At 34.2% G+C, this 17,307-nt stretch overlaps 3 protein-coding genes across 4 annotated transcripts; 1 reads left to right on the top strand and 2 right to left on the bottom strand.

Annotated features, from left to right (window-relative positions):
* The first annotated feature begins 1,564 nt into the window (after positions 1-1,564).
* LOC122579872 (serine/threonine-protein kinase BSK7-like) lies at positions 1,565-7,213 on the top strand. The gene is made up of 12 exons (XM_043752133.1): positions 1,565-1,836; positions 1,921-2,065; positions 2,751-2,861; positions 2,947-3,158; positions 4,257-4,392; positions 4,484-4,617; positions 4,691-4,796; positions 4,918-5,003; positions 5,112-5,300; positions 5,492-5,644; positions 5,722-5,835; positions 6,581-7,213. Exons 3-12 carry the CDS (start codon positions 2,762-2,764, stop codon positions 6,821-6,823), a joined length of 1,473 nt encoding a protein of 490 aa, XP_043608068.1. The 5' UTR covers positions 1,565-1,836; positions 1,921-2,065; positions 2,751-2,761; the 3' UTR covers positions 6,824-7,213.
* A 110-nt stretch (positions 7,214-7,323) lies between these two features.
* Positions 7,324-9,080, bottom strand: LOC122579873 (tubulin beta chain-like). Its single transcript, XM_043752135.1, has 3 exons — positions 8,608-9,080; positions 8,258-8,527; positions 7,324-8,159 (listed from the first exon to the last, which is right to left on the bottom strand). Exons 1-3 carry the CDS (start codon positions 8,999-9,001, stop codon positions 7,483-7,485), a joined length of 1,341 nt encoding a protein of 446 aa, XP_043608070.1. The 5' UTR covers positions 9,002-9,080; the 3' UTR covers positions 7,324-7,482.
* Positions 9,081-11,876: 2,796 nt separating this feature from the next.
* Positions 11,877-17,052, bottom strand: LOC122610067 (glutamate--cysteine ligase, chloroplastic). 2 transcript variants are annotated; one of them, XM_043783047.1, is made up of 17 exons: positions 16,950-17,052; positions 16,248-16,590; positions 15,991-16,141; positions 15,266-15,373; positions 15,098-15,190; positions 14,691-14,774; positions 14,511-14,579; positions 14,039-14,109; positions 13,891-13,959; positions 13,676-13,769; positions 13,508-13,597; positions 13,343-13,423; positions 13,084-13,176; positions 12,903-12,983; positions 12,758-12,827; positions 12,243-12,358; positions 11,877-12,161 (listed from the first exon to the last, which is right to left on the bottom strand). In XM_043783047.1, exons 2-16 carry the CDS (start codon positions 16,556-16,558, stop codon positions 12,270-12,272), a joined length of 1,554 nt encoding a protein of 517 aa, XP_043638982.1. In that variant the 5' UTR covers positions 16,559-16,590; positions 16,950-17,052; the 3' UTR covers positions 11,877-12,161; positions 12,243-12,269. The 2 variants fall into 2 exon arrangements, with proteins under 2 accessions (XP_043638982.1, XP_043638983.1); XM_043783048.1 differs by having other exon boundaries at positions 16,248-16,569; positions 16,950-17,039.
* Between the last annotated feature and the right edge of the window lie 255 nt (positions 17,053-17,307).

Raw genomic sequence — 17,307 nt, 5'->3', positions numbered from 1 at the left:
CTGTCATTATTAGCTGAGACATATTAATGGAATTGTTTGTCGTATCCGTTTCACAAAACACATGCTACAATAATTCCTCTATTGTAGATTTTTTTAAAACCCGTTGTACTCATAATGTGATATTATTATGAAAGAAATTAGGAATTAAAATATAAACATACTTGTGATTCTGTACTTGACATTCAAGTATATGTCTTTGATCATAATCTGGGCTCATAACACGAATAGGTTTATTTTCAATCACATGTCATATGATAATAAGATAAAAATTAGGATTATTTTCATACTTTGATAACAATTGAGACTCTTGATTTGAATGACAATTGTAACTTTAAACATTAATACACAAAACTAATATATAAAAAGGGCAATTGTTTTTATCTTTTAAAATAATTTTTTGTAGACAATATTTCATATGTTAAAATTTTTATAATTAATTACATGATTAAGAATTTTTAAATTTTTTTTTCAAGTTGATGGTTAAATAAATATAAATTAAGTATTCATGGCTAAAAAGTATAAATTATTGATGAAAAATAAAAAGTTATAAATTAATGAGACTTTTTCTACCAGTGATGACATAAGCTGGTGTCAATTTGATAAAATTAAGCGATTTAATTGGTTAATAGATAATTAGTTCAACTGTCTTAAAATATATATTAAGATTTTATTGGATATATATCAATTATTATTCTATTGGACAAATATCAGCTATTATTCTATCAGATGTATATTAGCTATTATTTTTTATTTATTATATTAAAATTATTGGGTTAAAAGTATAAATTTGTGATGAAAAATAAAAGGTGTAAATTAAAGTCAAAATTGAAAACAAAAGTCAACTTTAGAAAATCGAAAGTTGTTATTGGTCGATTAATTATTAGATCATTTATGTTTTAATATAATAAAAGATTTATAAATGTTTATTTCTAAATCACAACATATAACAAGTTTCTCTAAATGTGATAATGTTCCCACAATCCCACATTATCCAGCATGTTGTTGTTTGTGCTAGTGTCGTATTAGTGTATGTTAGATTTGGAATATTTTCGTTTTGTACTTTTATGGTCGGTTCTCAACTTGATTTTGTTTAGTAACTATATACATATACCGATGTTAGACATTAAGTTTGGACGTAAAACTTCTCACATATTAATTTTTTAATTTATAAAAAATATGGAGGGTCAATTATATATATTGTATAATAAATAAATAATAAAAAATTAATATGTAGGGAATTTAAGGTGTTTAACAACCACGTATTCGTATAGAAAATTTTCAAACGTTACTAGTCTTAGACTATTAGGTAAAGGGACTTTTATTTGTATTACTTTATTAGATAAAATTAGACGACTATTATTTTGGAGTGTTTTACATGCATACATAAGCAGAAAGTTTCAAACTAACAAACAAATATTAAAATTTTACTTCCATATTTTTTATTAAAAGTTTTGACTTTCGACAAGCTACTTCATGATCATGGTGGTTGTTTTCATAAAGCTAATGCCCATACAACTGAAAAGATAACAAAAGTAAAGATGAGAAGATATATAATTATGGGTGGAAAATGAGGGACAATTAGAGATAGTATTTGATTGCATTTTCTCACTTTCAAATAAAGTGGCAAAAGATCTTGCATATCTAATTATACTTGTTTGCATGTCGATCAAATTTATACTGTATCAAATTATTATTCTGTAGAAAAAAAAGTCCAAAATTCCTAATCATCAACTCTGATTCATCAAGTATTCAACACATATATACTTTTCAAAGAAGACACCAACTTTGAACTGCATGTGGTCTTTTAAGTTCAAGCTAGCAACTATATTCGGAAAGGTTTGTATTTAATTTTCATTTTATTGAACGTGAGTTTGATTGTGATTCAGCTAAAAGAAATTCCTTTTTGACTGTTTAATTCAGGATGAAGCTTTCTTGATTTAGGTTTTGGACTTTTAAGCCCAAAGAAGATTTTTCATTCCACACAGAAAATCAAGTACATTTGAGTCAGAAACTTGCTTTTTTGGATAAATTAAACAGGGATAATTTCCTCTGTATACTCATCAAGGTATTTCTACTTTTTTGGCATTTTGTTTCTTGATTGCTGTTAAAGGTGCTTGATACTTTGTGATAAATATTAGTGGTGTTTCTTGAAATGCTTTGATTTATGAAAATTAAGATCAACCTGTAGTCTTGTATGTGTTATTGATAACTAGATTGGTGCTCGCGCAATGCAGCGGCGGTGATGGTGTGGTTATTAACGTAAAAGTAATTTCATTGCGTTCGGAGATGTGATGAATTGTTGCGGTGGGATATGAAAGGGGGGAGGAGGGGGATGAATTTTGAGTTAGGGTTTTTGCTATGTGTTTCCGCGTGAGGGAAAGATTTTAAGGGCATTTTAGTCACAGTCTATAAAAATGGAAATAAGGATGTAATAAGATGAAGGGTAAATGTATCATTTTAGGTTCTTAAAATTAAGGAGGGTGAGTTTCTTTTATAAAGGAGTATAGATATATAGGTTTAAGATTTGGTGCACATAAATATGTGTTAAGCACCACACTTGTTTTTATTTCCTGTAGCACATAGATGAAGGTATAGAACATTTGAAAATTGTAAAGACTAGCGAATTTAAATTTGCAACTAGTTTGCAATGAAAAAACTAGTATGATGGTCCAAATATTTAGTAACTTCTCGAATTGACCATTTACCAAAAAAAAATATATTTATTAACTTCTTGTATTGTGCTTTTGTAGCTTATTTGGTAATGGGATGTGAGTTTTCTAGACTCTGCTCTTTTTGTTCGTTTTGCTCTTGTTGCTGTGTTATTGAACAGAATGCGGTGACTGCTGAAGCCCATGATGTTGGTATGTGAATCCGTCTATCATTTCTCCTTTTGTTGCCAGAGATACTTTTTCTAATCAAATCTTGATCGTTTTACATACAACGAAGACAAAGGTGAGACAAGTGATTTGCCTTCGTTTTGTGAATTCTCTTTTGACCAACTTAAGACGACTACATCTGGGTTTGCTGTGGAGAATATCGTCTCTGAACATGGGGAGAAAGCCCCTAATGTGGTATATAAAGGGAAGTTGCAAAATCAGAGACAGGTCGCTGTTAAACGATTCGATAGATCTGCATGGCCTGATTCGAGGCAATTCTTGGTATGTACATCTCTGTTCCACACAAGACTTAATATAGGTCTGGTTTGGAACAAGGCATTATGTTGACCATTTATTTATTTTATTAATAATTACCACAATAATCAATTTTATGAAAACATAATATTATTGCCACAATAAGCTAGTTGTTCTTTTAAGTTTTAACCCTTTGACGATTTGACCCATATGACCAACATGTTTCCCTTTTATCTATATATACTTGACTCAATCAAAATGCAATTATCTTGATGAATAAAAGAGTCTGTTATGCTTTTAATGAGTTTTAGCATGCAACATCAATCTGTCCCTCTTTCCCGGTCTGACACCTGCTGGAACTCCTAAGGATTTTATAACCCATATGAGAAAACACGATCCTAAACCACTCGGTCGAAATTGCCACCTCTACTATCTTGAATGTGTTTAACTTCCCATGCTATACATTTTGTTTCTGGTACTAATAAACCATTCTTCTTGAAGGAGATGCAAAAGCAAAGCATGACAGTTTGAAAGCTAAGAGATCATGAACAAGTTGTGGAAATATAAATGTAAAAAAAAGTTGTCTCTACACTGATTGATTCTTGGAAAGCATTGCATTAGAATTTTGGACTCATTTTATTTGTTAGTGCAAAGCAACAATCTTTGTTGCAAAAATGCTAAGAAGAAGACTTCATATGCAAGAATGTGAAACTTCTGGAAACATAAATACTAAATAACCCATCTTGGCATGGATGTCCAGATACCCGCTCTTGTGATTTACTATATCTTTCATTATTTCCCCTTTTATTTTCACAAGAAAGATGATTTGTTTGCAATTACAAGCCAAGAGGTGGGAAGGTGGTAACTTGGACCCATTTGCTTCTTATTAGATCGATTCAGGTTATGTTTTATCTCTGATGTGTTGAAAGGGTAAATGTAAAAGAAAATAGTATTTAAGGAATCAGGTTGAAAGTCACCAGTACTGAGTTGTTAGTTGTCACCCATCCCATCCATCCCTCCCATTTTGTCACTTCTGCACAAATGTTTTATGATCGATCTCATGTTCAAAATGTGTATTTTTGTCACAAAAAAAAGAGAGACTATATATTGATATCGCTATCACAGGAAGAAGCAAGGGCAGTCGGTCAGCTCCGAAACCCTAGATTGGCCAATCTAATTGGATGTTGCTGTGAAGGTGATGAAAGACTACTTGTTGCTGAGTTTATGCCACATGAAACACTTGCAAGGCACTTGTTTCATTGTAAGTACTCCTATATACTATTAGTGAACTTATGTATCTATATGTTTCAGGTTTTAGATTAAAACTTAAAAATATTTGCATGTTTAATTAGGGGAAAAACAGCCTATGAAATGGGCAATGCGATTAAGGGTGGCACTATATCTTGCAGAAGCACTAGAATATTGTACGAGTAGAGGGCGTGCTCTTTACCATGATCTCAATGCCTATAGAATAGTGTTTGATGATGTACGTATCCACTGTTTATTTGTTATCTTTAATCAGCCTTCGATTGGTCATAATCTAATGTGATATGTTGTAGGATGCTAATCCTAGACTCTCGTGCTTCGGATTGATGAAGAATAGTAGAGATGGAAAAAGTTACAGTACAAATTTGGCATTCACTCCTCCTGAGTATCTGAGGACTGGTATCGTTTTTCTTACTTTTTGAGACATACACAATCCAATCTAAGAGCAAGAAATAGTATGTTTTAATGTTGACTTTATTTATATAGTTATCTTGATCACTTGCTTATCTTGAACTTGTAGGAAGGGTAACTCCGGAAAGTGTCATGTATAGTTTCGGCACTCTCTTGCTCAACCTTTTAAGTGGAAAACACATTCCACCTAGCCATGTACGTGTTCTTACCATCAACTATATGCCAATTGGAATTTTTAATATTGTATGTCCACTATATTAAAGATGTTAGTATCTAACAATCAATGTCATCTTGAATTATCAGGCTCTTGAGCTGATAAGGGACAGGAACCTTCAGATGCTTACAGATTCTTGCTTGGAAGGACAATTTTCAAATGATGATGGAACTGAATTGTTACGATTAGCTTCAAGATGTTTACAATATGAGCCACGTGAGCGCCCAAATCCAAGATCACTGGTTGCTGCTTTGACTCCTTTACAAAAGGAAACAAACGTAATGTTCTAATTGAACTCTAGTTTTCTTTGTTATCTCATTGTCACCTATTTTATTATTGGATACAAACTTATAATGGAGACACTCGACACATTTTCCAAAATCCCATAAAGATTGCCTTCTGAGCTCATGATGAGAGGTGGCAATTTCGATTCATCATTGATATGTATTTGTGCATGTCAATATTGCAGGAGCCTTCACATATATTAATGGGTATAGCAAAAGTTGGCTCTGCTATGCCTTTAACTCCACTTGGTGATGCCTGCTTAAGAATGGATTTGACAGCCATACATGAAATTTTGGAGAATTTAGCCTACAAAGATGACGACGGATCAGCTACTGAGGTTTGTGTCTCCTCTGACATTTAATTACCAAAGTCAACAGGCTTAGGATTTACGTGGTCTTTGATCATGTCTTGTAGCTGTCTTTCCATGTGTGGACAAGTCAGATGCAGGAAACGTTAAACTCCAAGAAGAAAGGGGATGTAGCATTTCGCCATAAAGAATTCAAAGCTGCCATAGACTACTATACACAGGTTAATGCTAATGTCTACATTTCTTTTCAACAATGCGAAATAAAAGCCATGTTACTGCTAAGCTCTATGTAGAAATCAAATAATCGTTCTTGAATAAGCATAAACGAAAAAGAATAGACTTTCCAAAAATGATCATGGATAAATGTCTTAAATACCCATTAAGTATGGTATATGGTTGTCAACAGAGAACCGAGTCTATTAATTTCCTTTGGCATAATTATATTTTTTTAAAAATGTCCAAAATCATTTATTTCTGTGAAGTATAGCAGTGTTATGTGACATTTTTTTCCCATATACATATGAATGAGTTGATTTGGATTATTATGTCAACCGAGTCAAGATAAAAAGAATAACTAAAATAAGGGTAAGGTCAAATGGGTCGAACGGGTTCAAAGTCTTCCCAAGTGTATTATAATGGGAAAGAAGATTTTTCAGGCCTACCCATACACAAGTGTTTCAACAAGTACCAAAAATGACTCGCTTGACCCATTACTCACCTGACCGACCTACTTATCTTACTACCTCTACTAGCTAGTTAGCTTGCAACATATGTTACAAATGATAAATCAGATGAGCTCTTTGCTTTCTATGACTCTGCTATACTGTGAAAAACAAAAACAAAATTGAACAGTATAGTTTGCAGCTGAAGCCTCATTGTTAGAAAATGTGTGTATTCAAAGAACAATGGTTTGAAATCGATACCTTTAAATATCAAAGCTAATCCATAGGGTGTTTTCTTCTTCAGTTTATCAATGTAGGAACCATGGTCTCACCAACAGTCTATGCACGTCGAAGTCTGTTACATCTTATGAAAGATATGCCACAAGAGGCACTTGATGATGCTGTACAAACGCAAGTCATATCCCCGGTTTGGCATATTGCTCCCTACTTACAAGCTGCTGCACTTTTCACGTTGGGGAGGGAAAAAGAAGCACAAGTTGCACTCAAAGAAGGTTCGGTTCTTGAAGAAAAAAAAAACGTCTCTTAAAAGTTTAAAGGAAACAAGATTCAAAATCTCTCTTGTACAACATCCAAGAAAACATCACTTGATTGACGAATCAGCTTTCAACAGATAAAGGTGCCATCCTACATGAACAGTACAAGCTTAATGACAGAAAGTGTGTAATTCAATGCTTGAGTTTCAGTTTTGATTTGGTTGTATTCCTTCTTGTTTGTTTTCTTGAAGCATTATTTGAAGTAAATTTGATTGATCTTGGCCGGGTTCATGGCGACGCCACCGTTGCAAAGGTGGCAAATGACGTTTTTTTACCATTGGAGTGATCTTTGAAGTTCATTCAGAATTATTGGGAATGGATGGTTTAGGCATTCAACTTCATGTCAATTACATCCTTACTAGGTTATTCTATCTTAATGTAAATTTCTGTTCTTTCCGCCTCAAAATAATATACTATAAACTGAAGTATACGGTTTAACATAAGCAAGATATATAATTATTGAGGAAATTTATCTCCCAGAATTGGAAACTTGTTCAAGGTAAAAGGTATGAAAGTGGAATACTTTCTTGGCAATAAACAATGGAATCATACAACAATAACATTGGAAATACCCAAAATACACTCACAAATTAACCCTCTTTAGAATACTAAACACCTTTGACTTTTACTTTTGACTTTCATTTGGTTGACTTTAGTTTTCTTCAACGTCTTCATCATATTCATCTTCTTCAACATCATCATCAGCCACAGCATCTTGATACTGTTGATATTCAGACACCAAATCATTCATGTTACTTTCGGCCTCGGTGAACTCCATTTCATCCATTCCTTCCCCTGTATACCAATGCAAGAAAGCCTTCCTCCTAAACATAACTGTAAACTGCTCAGAAACCCGTCTAAACATTTCTTGAATCGATGTAGAATTACCCATAAATGTCGATGACATTGAGAGCCCCGTTGGTGGGATATCACACACACTGGATTTCACGTTGTTGGGGATCCACTCAACAAAGTAAGAAGAGTTCTTGTTTTGTACATTAATCATTTGTTCATCAACTTCTTTGGTTGACATTTTGCCACGGAACATGGCCGAGGCGGTGAGGTAACGCCCGTGGCGAGGGTCGGCAGCACACATCATGTTTTTTGCATCCCACATTTGTTGAGTAAGTTCCGGGATTGTTAAGGCACGATATTGCTGTGATCCTCTAGAGGTTAACGGCGCAAACCCAACCATGAAGAAATGCAGGCGGGGGAATGGGATGAGATTCACGGCTAGTTTTCGGAGGTCAGAGTTAAGTTGCCCCGGAAACCGGAGACAGCAGGTGACACCACTCATAGTTGTTGAAATCAAGTGGTTCAAGTCTCCAACTTCAATGACATAATTGAGAACATCATTAAACTACTACTTTTATTAACTATATATATATAGATAGATATATATACTTGGGCAGGCTTAGTTGACTTACAACTGGGGTTTGTGAGCTTCAGTGTACGGAAGCATATATCGTACAATGCTTCGTTATCAAGAACCATGCACTCATCAGCGTTTTCCACAAGTTGGTGGACGGAAAGAGTGGCATTGTAAGGCTCAACAACCGTATCCGACACTTTAGGTGAAGGAAAAACCGAAAAGGTTAACATCATTCGATCCGGATATTCTTCACGGATCTTGGATATCAACAAGGTACCCATACCGGATCCGGTTCCACCTCCAAGCGAGTGACATATTTGAAAACCTGACACATATTTAACATCAACATATTAGTATGTTAATATATTTATCATCATATTTTCAAGTAAGTTACTACAAGTGTACCTTGCAAACAATCACAATTCTCAGCCTCTTTACGAACAACATCAAGAACCGAGTCAATTAGCTCGGCACCTTCGGTGTAATGACCTTTAGCCCAATTGTTTCCGGCACCATTTTGGCCAAAAATAAAATTATCAGGCCTAAAAATGTTACCACAAGGCCCTGTACGTAGACTGTCCATAGTACCGGGCTCTAGGTCCACTAACACGGCCCTCGGTACATATCTACCGCCACTAGCCTCGTTATAGTACACATTGACTCTTTCTAGTTGTACATGACTGTCACCAACGTATTTCCCCGTGGCATCGATGCCATGCTCGTCGCAAACAACCTCCCAAAATTTCCCACCGATTTGGTTACCGCATTGTCCAGCTTGAACATGAAGAATTTCTCTCATTTCGTAGAGAATTTAACTTAGAAAATGATTCTAGCGACTAAACTTGGAGAAAATGAGTGTGTGAACTGTGAAGGAAATGTAGGCTTTTGTAGTAAAAGAGTGACACTGGGTTGTGATCGAGACTCTGATATTTTTGAGTTTTCCTTAGTTTTTTAATTTTTATAATTAATATATAATGGAAAATAATTACAAGAAAGAAAATGAAAAATAATAATTTCCATGTGGGTGTGTTTTTGTTGAGCTGTACATGAGAGGAGACAGCAAGGTGAGTGGCCTTAATCATTTTGAATTCCCAAATCTACCCTTCTATTATTCATTTAAATAATACATTTAGAAATACAACGGATAAATATCTTGATGTGTTTAGTTGAAAAAAAGATTAAAACACAAGGGCATAAATGACATTTGAAGACGATAGGTGGTGCTTATGTAGAGTATATATAATATATATATATACTAACATTATGGAGCAAAGAAGAAATAATTGAGATCAATGCAATTGCTATATAGTTCGACTGTCACTTCCATACCGTTCTTGGTATCCAATGCTGTAAATTGCAAGCCACAAATAAACAACATATTGAGTTTTTCGGTGATTTAATAATGATCTTATTGACAAATTATTCGAGTTGGGTCACCCAATACTTCTGAGTCTGGATCACTTGTTTACTACACAACCTAGTAAGTAACTAAGTATAGTATTTTTTGATTTTTCAAAAATCATGGTAAATGTGTTTGATTATTATTTATCAATCAAGATGACTAGAACGTTTTGTGAGGCTAAGAACAGAATACTATTGACTAGTTGGCATATAACCTACATATTAGCGTACAAACTACTTGACACAGAATCACACTGTAGTCAGTCCATTGCAACAGCCTTTCTTCTTGATCATAAGTTAGTGTCCTATATATAGCTAACAAAATAATAATATTCTCACTTATATTTTGCAGTCTGTGTCATCTCACTCAATTCTATCACTAAAATGTCTGATGTCTTTGTCAGCTTACTATGTTTGCATTTTCTTATGTCATTTCTAACACCAAAAAAGAACAAAAGGGCCAATCACTTCTGTATCAACCAAAACGATGATCAAAGTTGATAACAACCTACAAACAAGAACTAATCAAAGACTCAGCAACTTAATGATCCATCTAATATATCTGTTCACGTTACAGTGGCTGTTTACAATATTTTAAATGCAAACTACGAGTCTAAAAGAAATGATGTCCCACAAACCCTTCAATCGTAAGGCAGCTTTCATTGTTGCAATGAACCGACAATGGATTATAATAAAAATCTCTAGCAAGCATAAATGTTTCTTGGACTTTTGCAGCCTAACTAAGAATATAAACCCAATACATAGGAAATTTAACTCATATTGGGTCACATCATGAACAACTACCATCCTATGTTGAAGTACAATAATTTGATAACTATGCATCTCCAAATTGGTGCTGTTGGCATTGTCTAGTGATTAATTTGGGTTATCGACATCTAAAGCAAAGTAATTAAGAGGGTAAGTAGTCTTCCTCCGGGCTATTATACCGTTAATATCTCTTAGGTCATCCTTCATTTCATACCACCACTTTAATTAATATGTTTTGAAGTCCATATCAAACAAATCAACCTTGTAATTCCAACATGTCAACTCCTAACAAATTTTCCACTAAGTTCTTAAAACATCTAAAACAAGCTAGAAACCACAAATAGTTAGCATTAAAACTTTCTACATCATAAACAAGAATTCCAAATACTTGCATATAACCGTACATTGTATGGCATAATGTAAAATTAGAAGCCATCACAATTTAAACAAAAAAGGTTTGTTTTTGTACAAATGTTAATCTTAAACTTTAACTTAAGTAGATCATGCAATCTTTGCGTTCAAAGGTCTGCATAAAATCCCGATGTCAACCATATATTGTAAGATATCGATTCAATCCTATCTCACAATTCAAGACTTTAGTCATTCAAACATCTTAACTTTATATCCAGAATAACAAATGCCCTGAATATTGTAGTATAGCATACTTAAAATATTAAAGATATATATATATTATATATATATATGAAAAAAGGTTCTTGTGAGAACCATTTAAACTGGAAGAACCATGAGAACCTTTAAGTTATAATTTGATGTTAATATGTGAATGGTACATGTGCACATATTCGTTCACATATGAACATAACAAGTTATACTTAATGTTACCTATATTCATATGTGAATGGTTATTACATAAACCTTACCCTATGTGTATATATATATCATTATTTTCTCAAATTTAGCCTTCGATATGAACTGCATCACATATAAACGGAATCGGTACATTAGATATGATGTTATGATCCCAATCCATATTGCAAAGACAACATGGTTAAAAGTAAGATCTCAACATTGAAATCTGACCTAAATTTGGTTTTTACATACGAAGACAGTAACCTAAAATCATTAACAGAAAATGATTCAAATGGGTCGAGGGTGATAGAAAGTATAATCCAAGTGCTTATGGCTGAACCGTTTGGTATTTATTAGTTATTCTAAAACTACAAGTTTGATCTGGTTAGTTGGGGGTTATAACAGAAGTAACTTCCAAATAAAAGTCACTCATGACCATTCACTGTCGGGTGGATAAAAGATACTGTAATATTCTGCACTACCAGTCTTACCAGGGAGCTATTGGGTGCACATAATTACAAACAAACACATCCAAGGATAAATGTGACAAAACAGAGTAAATTGATGAACTAATAACATGGTAGGTCGCTAGATAACAGGAAGGGCACATGGGTATGTCAGTTTACACATGGATATGAAATAGATGCAGAATGCCTCCCATAAACAATTACATAGATAAAAGATTGATCTAGTTATTAAGAGGAACCTTGATCTAACTCTATATTATTGCTTTGAATACAAGTGATCAGTCTGATTCGGGTTGATGATTAAACAGAAGAATGATTGTCTTGAAAGAAAGCAATAAAAATACACAGATCATTTTAATTTATTCTACAGGTGTACATAGGAGCCTATGATGGTTGGAACAAAGTAAACCTCAGAGATCTTAAATGGTATAACTCTACTACTTGCTGTATTTATGGTCACACCAGGGACGCATTCCATGATCGCTTCATGCATATATGACATACAGCTTATTCCTACATAAATAACGTGCACAACTCATAAAGTGTAAAAGGGAAATGAAAGCAGACCTACAGATATCGAGAAGAGATACATACAGAAATATGGACAAGAAGTCGGGCAGCTTAGTAAAGTAGCTCCTCAAATACAGGATCCACATTTTGTCCCCATTTACCATGATACAAGTCAAGGAGCTTCTCTGCTGGTGTTAAACCTGCACCATAGATATATACACATGCCTGTAAGATTTTCTGGATGTGGTAACCAACTGTTACAGAGACATCAGGTTGGTCTAAGAAATTTCATGTCCAAGTCCAACATCATAAATTTCTTCTAAAAAAACTACAGTATATAGTCTTGATAACATTCTAGCTTTTTATAATAAATTGATTTAGGAGGTCTAATACATTAAGAATAAACTTTGGGATACTTTCAACTGGTTCAACTGTTTTGACCCATTCCATTTTTATTTTTTTACCCCTTTGACCTGTTAGAGAATACATAATCCAAATGATCCTGTTGGCGTTAATAAGTAAACGGGTCAATATTGAAAAATAGATTACACTGTTTACTACGCTTGGTGCCAAACTATAAAATACTATCCTTCTATTACCTGTTCTAACAACCTCTGCTACTTCATTTAAGAAACCAGTTTCCTTATATCCTCTTCTCTCCAGTCCGTCCTGATCAAAAGGAGACTGTTAAGGGTACTGAGAATGGATGTATTAATACAGCTATGCATTAGAGTTTCATATAACCTTTGCGAATGTCAGAATTTCTTCAGCAACATGTTTCAACAATCCATCACGAAACGGAGTTTTCAGACCACTTACAGGCACCTAAAATATCAATTCATACAGAATTAAGAAAAGATTTTATAGTATATTTTAAAACCTGAACCTACAAGGAAATGACTTCCTATACGGTCTGTCATACTACCTTGTTTCTCAACATTTCTCTTTCTGCTTGAGTCCAATCGGCTGTCATATCCAGAACATTTTGCAGAGCTATATCATCATATAATATGCCTACCTGTAGTTCAGTTGCACTACAGTTAGATCAACCAAGGAAAAGCTAAAATGACAAATTAATGATGTTATTTCAAGAAAAGACACATTAAAAGCTTGAACGCATCTTATCCACTAAAATACATATCGGTCACATTAACTTTGATTCGATGATAATGAAAAGGACATACCCAAAATGCGGGCAATGCACATAACCTCCTCCATGGCCCTCCATCAGCACCCCTCATTTCCAAGTATCTTTTGAGTCTCACCTGAATCAGTAAGAAAAGCGTTATCATTAGGTTTTAAACAAATGAAAAGAAGCCATCTTTTTACAATGTTTGCAAGAAACATACCTCAGGAAATATTGTTGTGAGGTGATTCTCCCAATCATTCAGAGTGGGATATTCTCCTGGAATTGGAGAAAGTTTTCCTGCGAGGAAGTCCTGTGAATTATGACAAAGTTATTCTCACAGACAATTCAACTACATCTTTAAAATTAACTTTTAGGGAAAGAGTCAAACCCTGAAGGACAACCCAGAACAGTCAACGTAGTTCTTGTTCCGATAAACAAAATACATCGGGACATCAAGAGCATATTCAACATATTGCTCGAATCTGAGCTCATGAAATCAAGAGGATATCATTATAAAGTAAATACAGATGAAAAAAAGTCTTGGAATATAACTGAAATAAATCATGTCTTTTGAATAATTAAAGATAATCAGAGCAAACTTACCCAAAAGAATCATCAAAGACAAACGGAAGCATCCCAGAACGATTATTATCAGTGTCCGTCCAAATTTGGCTGATACAGCAAAAAAATAAACTGTCACTATAACTTCTCATATGCAATATACACCTACTAGCAGGCGGCAGAAAACAACCTCCTCATGCTGAGATAACCATTTGGCTTTCCTTCTGTAAATGGTGAATTAGCGAACAGTGCGGTAGCAATCTGATTCATGTTAAGCTGGTGAGATCAACACATCACTATAGTAGAGGTGACAAACGGGTGGGTCAGTGAATCAGGTAATTGTATAAAACGGATATATATGTATGAGTTTTTTTGACATGAAACCCATTTTTCCCATATTCTATAAACAATTAGTATGCCGAAAATGGTTCAGAAAAATAACATAACTTATTACACAAAATGATGAAACTTTCTTCATTATAAGTACACTTTCAGCTACTCTTGACTCATTTCCTTATAAGTTAATATTCAAATATTAACCATTTGATCCGTTTGTTATAAAAAAAGATAGACTGAACTGACCAATTCATAAGTAAATGGGTCAAAACTGCCACCTCCATTAAACTCACAGTGACACGTAAAACATGATTAAGCATACTCACAGGTTGCAAAGCAAGACCAGCACGGAACTTTCTTATCATGTCAGCTTCAGAAGAGAAATCCAGATTAACCTGTCAATCATATACATAAATACCTTTAATATTAAACATGAAAATACAAATTACTTCCATATAAAGCAGCTTTTGACCAGAAAAAGTTGCATGCGGTTTAAATGAGCTCACCTGAACAGTACAAGTCCGGAACATCATGTCAAGTCCAAGAGAACCAACTTTAGGCATGTAATTCCTCATAATCTCATATCTTCCCTGAGCCAACATATAATGTTAGCATATTTCACCTTTACTAAGTGAGATATTATACATTATAACTAAATTTATGATACATTTTGGATGAACCAACAGTCAACTACACCTACAGGCTACAGAACCATAATAAGAGGCTAAAACGTCAAGGTAGACTTCAACTTCCATTCCATCATAACATCCGGCTGAATTATAGACATAGGATAAGCAGGGGTGGTCTACCTCAACACTTTCCTTAATATCCAATTATACACTACGATATTGCATATCACCCCTGATCAGAGCAACCAATCACCATAACTTAGAATCAGAACAAATGTGTTTACCTTAGGCATTATTGGTATCTCTTTACGTTCCCACTTTGGCTGGAATCCAATTCCTATGAACCCAATACCCATCTCTTCAGCAACAGCTTTAACCTACAAAGTTTCAAGATATACAATGACTGTGTATCAAGTGCAAGTATATCTTCCATTACATATAATGATACGGACCTGGTAAAGGTGTGAATTAACTTCTGCACAGGTTTGATGAAGAGTTTCAAGAGGAGCACCGCTAAGCTCAAACTGGCCCCCAGGTTCCAGAGATATACTTTGTTTTCCCTATAAAGAAGTACAACAAATTTTAAAAACATGAAGGGAAAAAGTAAGAAAAAATACAAAAGGTGCACAGCTTTATACTGCTCGTAGTTCCTCTCTTGTTAGTTCGAAATACAGTACTAGCGGTACATCAAAAAACCAAACAACTTATAAAAAATAAGCACTTACGGTTTTAATGTCTGCTTACATTTTAAAAAATAAGCAAAGGTTGGAGGGCCTTTTCTACCATTTAGGTAGAAACTGGAAGCAGCCTCTCTACTTAGGTAGAGGTAAGGTCTGCCTACATCTTAACCTCCCCCATACACCGTCGAGGTATTGGGGCTCAAAACCCGCGGAAGGCGGCACTGAGCAGTTACTTACTTACTTTTTTTACATTTTATGCGATGTGAATAGCATTGTAACTTTAGCATTTTGACTGTGAAAATGAATTTGTTGGTGACTGTGTGACAATACGGTTTCCTTATTCAGAAAACATTAAACGAAAATCAACATAAACATTTACGATATACTTTTTTGTAAACCATGAAAACATCAAATCATTTTGTGTCAGACTAAGCGTAGACTTCCAAAATCAAGAAGTATTCCATTTGAAATAAACTAGATTAACATATGCAAATCACCTGTTTGAGACCAATTATGTTGTCACCTTCCATGACTTTCTCCCAGTCGAACCTCTCAGAAATGGCATTGAGAAGATGGGCAATTTGCTCATACGTCATAGGACGCAATGTTTTAAGATCAAAACCAAACTTTTCATGTTCAGTCCCTATCCTGTTAAATTAATACAGCAGGACCAATCATTGATGATAAAGATTAATCAGACTGCAGGCATATATGAGGGTAAGAGCAAAGACACCATGAATGTTAAAAAGTGAACCTCCAGTTTTCCTTAGGCTTGCACCCCGACGCAAGGTAACTAATAAGGTCTTCCCTCGTAAGTGGTTCTGTAGAAACCACCGCGTCCTCTGTGGGAGGACTTGCGGCAACAATGACTTGAGTGCCCCTTTTGGATTTTACAGCAATGGCATCTACATGTATACTTTGGACATTCTTAGACGGGAAGGCAACCATTGATGTCCTATGTCTAAACGCATTGGCGTTATTTGCTCCAGTAAATAGTCCAGATTTACACTGTAAAAGCTCGTTACGAATGCTTTGTGACGGACTTGTCTGGGACATTAATGCCATTTTTTTTATCCCTACTTGATAAAAAAAAGTCACTGCATATAAACAAAGTTGTATCTTTTAATTTGATAAACAAAAAAAAAAGTCACTGCATATAAACAAAGTTGCATCTTTTAGCATGCATCAAGATTACAATCTACAAAAACGTTTTTCTATCTAAGATACACTAATATTACTCTAAAGAAGACCTAGAACTATGATTTGATTATTATATATGTATATCCATAACAAAATTTCCTAAAAAAAGTTCACTTTTCAAAACAATTCTCCCAAGAAAATAGACGAAATATCAATACTGATACTATAAACACAGCTGAATAAATAAATTGTATAGGAAATAATATAAGAGAGTAAGAAAAGAGGAAATAAATAAGAGCAGAAGGCGGTGACTTACGGTGGCAGAGGCGGCGGCGACAGCCGGCGGTGTGGATTCTTTTTTCTTTCACTCTATAAATAAGATAAAAAGATTTTTTTTTTCCAGGCTGAGTGCCGAGTGCGGACAGCGTGTGTTAGTGGGAGGGAGGGACAGAAGAAATTAATTAGTTAATTTAGGGTTGTTTATTGTACCCCAAATTAATATTGAAATTTATAATTAATCCATAGGATAGTACTTTTTTTAAACACCAAATCAAATGTATATAATAAAAAATTCTTAATAATTTTTTTCTTTTACTTAATACACTTGATAATTATTAATAACTTTAATATATTCAGTCAAATTTTATATTTCTTTTTTTTTTTTTACTAAAATA

The sequence above is a fragment of the Erigeron canadensis genome, chromosome 8 (assembly GCF_010389155.1).
Source record: "Erigeron canadensis isolate Cc75 chromosome 8, C_canadensis_v1, whole genome shotgun sequence".
Classification (NCBI taxonomy): Eukaryota; Viridiplantae; Streptophyta; class Magnoliopsida; order Asterales; family Asteraceae; genus Erigeron; species Erigeron canadensis.
This window is presented reverse-complemented; position numbering and strand designations above follow the sequence as displayed.

Bases quoted from the DNA above. Each gene is read 5' to 3' on its own strand.
- LOC122579873 (XM_043752135.1), bottom strand. From the start codon at position 9,001: ATGAGAGAAATTCTTCATGTTCAAGCTGGACAATGCGGTAACCAAATC. The intron at 8,528-8,607 runs GTACACTTGTAG...AATATGTGTCAG, and splicing joins GAATTGTGATTGTTTGCAAG to GTTTTCAAATATGTCACTCG. The intron at 8,160-8,257 runs GTAAGTCAACTA...ATGTCATTGAAG, and splicing joins GAAGCTCACAAACCCCAGTT to TTGGAGACTTGAACCACTTG.
- LOC122579872 (XM_043752133.1), top strand. From the start codon at position 2,762: ATGGGATGTGAGTTTTCTAGACTCTGCTCTTTTTGTTCGTTTTGCTCT. The intron at 2,862-2,946 runs GTATGTGAATCC...CATACAACGAAG, and splicing joins TGCTGAAGCCCATGATGTTG to ACAAAGGTGAGACAAGTGAT. The intron at 4,393-4,483 runs GTAAGTACTCCT...ATGTTTAATTAG, and splicing joins TGCAAGGCACTTGTTTCATT to GGGAAAAACAGCCTATGAAA.
- LOC122610067 (XM_043783047.1), bottom strand. From the start codon at position 16,558: ATGGCATTAATGTCCCAGACAAGTCCGTCACAAAGCATTCGTAACGAG. The intron at 15,191-15,265 runs GTCCGTATCATT...GAAACTTTGTAG, and splicing joins TTAATTCACACCTTTACCAG to GTTAAAGCTGTTGCTGAAGA. The intron at 13,424-13,507 runs GTATGTTTCTTG...TTACTGATTCAG, and splicing joins TCACAACAATATTTCCTGAG to GTGAGACTCAAAAGATACTT.